Raw genomic sequence first — 2,654 nt, 5'->3', positions numbered from 1 at the left:
TATATATATATATATATATATATATAGACTGTGTTTTTTGCTGTTATTGTGAGTAGTCAATGATCACATTTATTCAGAAATCAAAGGGTTCACATACTTTTTCCTGTAACTGTATGCTCATGGTTGTAATGCAAATACCTTGATAAGAAGGGAAACACAAAATACAGTTTTCCATTATATAATCCCCATAACAAGACTACTAAGTCGAGCATTAGGAAAATCACAAACCTAACAAAACGGTGACTTTAGCGAGATGATGTGTTCTGCAGCAAATAAATGACTGCCTACAAGGTCTGATTTCCTGTGTCTCAGCTTTTCCCAGCATCCGTGTTCTGCAAAACCAGCCAGCTCTTCGGACTAGCGATGGCACAGTACAATTATCTAGCACCCACAAAGGGGGCCTGCGGCATTAGACTGCGGCTGGGAAGGAGATATTGAGCATCTTTTAATGCTGTGGGAGCGGTGCATGATGTACATCATGAGGAGAGGAGATGTGTATATGTATAATTGCTGACAGGAGGGCTAATTATCACAATGGATCTCCACAGGTGCGCTGGTTCTGCTGAAATTTTCCACCTCACACACAATAACGAAGCCAAATCAGAAATCTACAGCTGCATGTTGCTACCAGCTAACGAGGAACTAATCTCTGTTCTGCTGATTGCATTGCGCAACATATCTGGGAGAATCATAATAGTTGTTCAGAAGAGTAGCCAAACAATGCTATGGCATGGGACGTTTGGAGTGAACCTGGAGGCTAGAATACATTACGTAGGTCTTAGGATTTTACTGTTTATCTTCATAACAATTACTTGAAAATTTACAAATATTTAGTAGCCTCTGGAAATGGGCTCAAACTATTATCATGGTGGTTCTTTCTTTAAAAATATTTTTTTTAATTAAATATTAAATTAAATATATTAAATATAAATATATTTTTAAATATATATTTGTTTAATTATATGTATAAATTACATGATAATATTAAATAGTAAATACATATTATCTATTAAATACAAATACTAAAATAGTCAGTGAACGTGCATCGAAGACTGACACTGGAAGAGAAGAAATTGTGGAATAAAATTGTTATTTTTGTTTTCTTTGTGCACAAAAAGTATTCTCGTAGCTTCATAAAATTAAGGGTGAACCACTGGTGTCACATGGACTATTTTACCAATGTCCTTACTACCTTTCTGGGCCTTGAACATGGTGGTTATGTTGCTGTCTATGGAGGGTCAGAAAGTGCTCGGATTTCATCAAAAATATCTTAATTTGTGTTCCGAAGATGAACGAAGGTCTTACAGGAATGACATGAGGGTGAGTAATTAATGACAGAATTTTCATTTTTGAGTGAACTATCCCTTTAAGAACAGAGAAGAGGTGAGCAAAGAAAGGTTTCTTGGAGCATCTTATAACGGATCACTGTTGCCACTTTCCTACTGATTTTAAATATCAATAGCTCTTCTAAATGTCATGTAAAACAATGTGATCCCCAATTCTGGCTGATCTAGGATCAGCGCGCACACATAAGACAGCATGTGCTCCCTTGAGAGTGTGTGTGTGTGTGTGTGTGTGTGTGTAAGCAAGGCATACTGGACACTGATGAATTCTGACTCACTCAGATACCCTGCTGGTTCACACGCAAACCCCTGAAGTGTGTGTATGTGTGCTTGTGTGTATAACAAACATCTCGTTCCAGGCTGGAAACATGCCTCATTTCCCAGAGAGACCACACTCATGTTCACATCAATCCAACATCAGTCCCACATAACAAGAGTGTCATGGAGAGACACTTAACAGCAAGTTTACATGATCAGAGGCTGCTGGGATATCAGTATCCCATCTGTGATGACAGAAACATTCATTCCAATTCATTCACAACCAAAAAACAAATAAATCATCTGTTTTTCATCTTGTTTTTCAGTAAAAATATGTAAACAACAAGATAAACTGTCTTGAGAAGCTAAATGGTGTGAGATTAGACTTGTTTTCAGAGAAAATCTATTTAAAATCTATTTGTTTTTATGTTTCAAGCATAAATCTTCGCTAGTTTTTGCTTAAAAAAAGAAAAAGAAATTGCCATTGCGGTAAGGATTTTCTGAAGCTTTTTAGGATAATTTACTGAAAAACATGAAAAACACAAAGAAAATGAATTCTTGCAGTTCTATTAGTGTATGTAAATTTATGTTTAAATAGATGAGGTCTACCTGACATAGAGTGAGCGTTTTTGATTGGTTCTGAGGGATCCGGATCCAGAACTCATGCTGTGGTTCATCATCTGCTCTCGTAAGTCATGAATCTTGGCCTCAAAACGCCCGTATTCTGTAAACACAAACATAACCAAGCAAGCGTAAACATAATGCAACTTTTTTTTTTCAAATCAAACATCAAGCTCTGGAATGGCAACTCTAAAACCACAAGAACAGAACAGAGCACATGCAAACAAACAGTCTCAAATCAAATAATTAATAAAAAGATCCCTTGGGAGAAATGCTGTCCAGAAAGGATGTGGTGTTGTAGAGTCTTAGTGTATGAGATGACAGCTCCGATCGATACAAGATACAGTAGCTGTTCTGTGCTGACTTCTAGCACAAGGTCACACAGTCAATATAGGAAATGTAGAAGAAATAGAGAGAGAGTGAGAGAGAGAG

General features: G+C 36.9%; 1 protein-coding gene across 16 annotated transcripts in view; it reads right to left on the bottom strand.

Moving 5' to 3' along the window:
• LOC107693969 (disks large homolog 2-like) overlaps positions 1 to 2,654 on the bottom strand; it is a 210,592-nt gene that overhangs the window by 17,369 nt on the left and 190,569 nt on the right. For all 16 annotated transcript variants that reach the window (XM_016493582.1, XM_016493567.1, XM_016493574.1 and 13 more), the window contains one exon: positions 2,211 to 2,325. In XM_016493582.1, coding sequence (XP_016349068.1) covers positions 2,211 to 2,325 — 115 coding nt within the window. The remainder of the gene's footprint in view (positions 1 to 2,210; positions 2,326 to 2,654) is intronic.

The sequence above is a fragment of the Sinocyclocheilus anshuiensis genome, unplaced genomic scaffold, assembly GCF_001515605.1.
Source record: "Sinocyclocheilus anshuiensis isolate Anshui unplaced genomic scaffold, SAMN03320099.WGS_v1.1 scaffold694, whole genome shotgun sequence".
In the NCBI taxonomy this organism is placed as follows: Eukaryota; Metazoa; Chordata; class Actinopteri; order Cypriniformes; family Cyprinidae; genus Sinocyclocheilus; species Sinocyclocheilus anshuiensis.
Note: the sequence above shows the minus strand (reverse complement) of the source record. Positions and strands in the feature narration are given on the sequence as shown.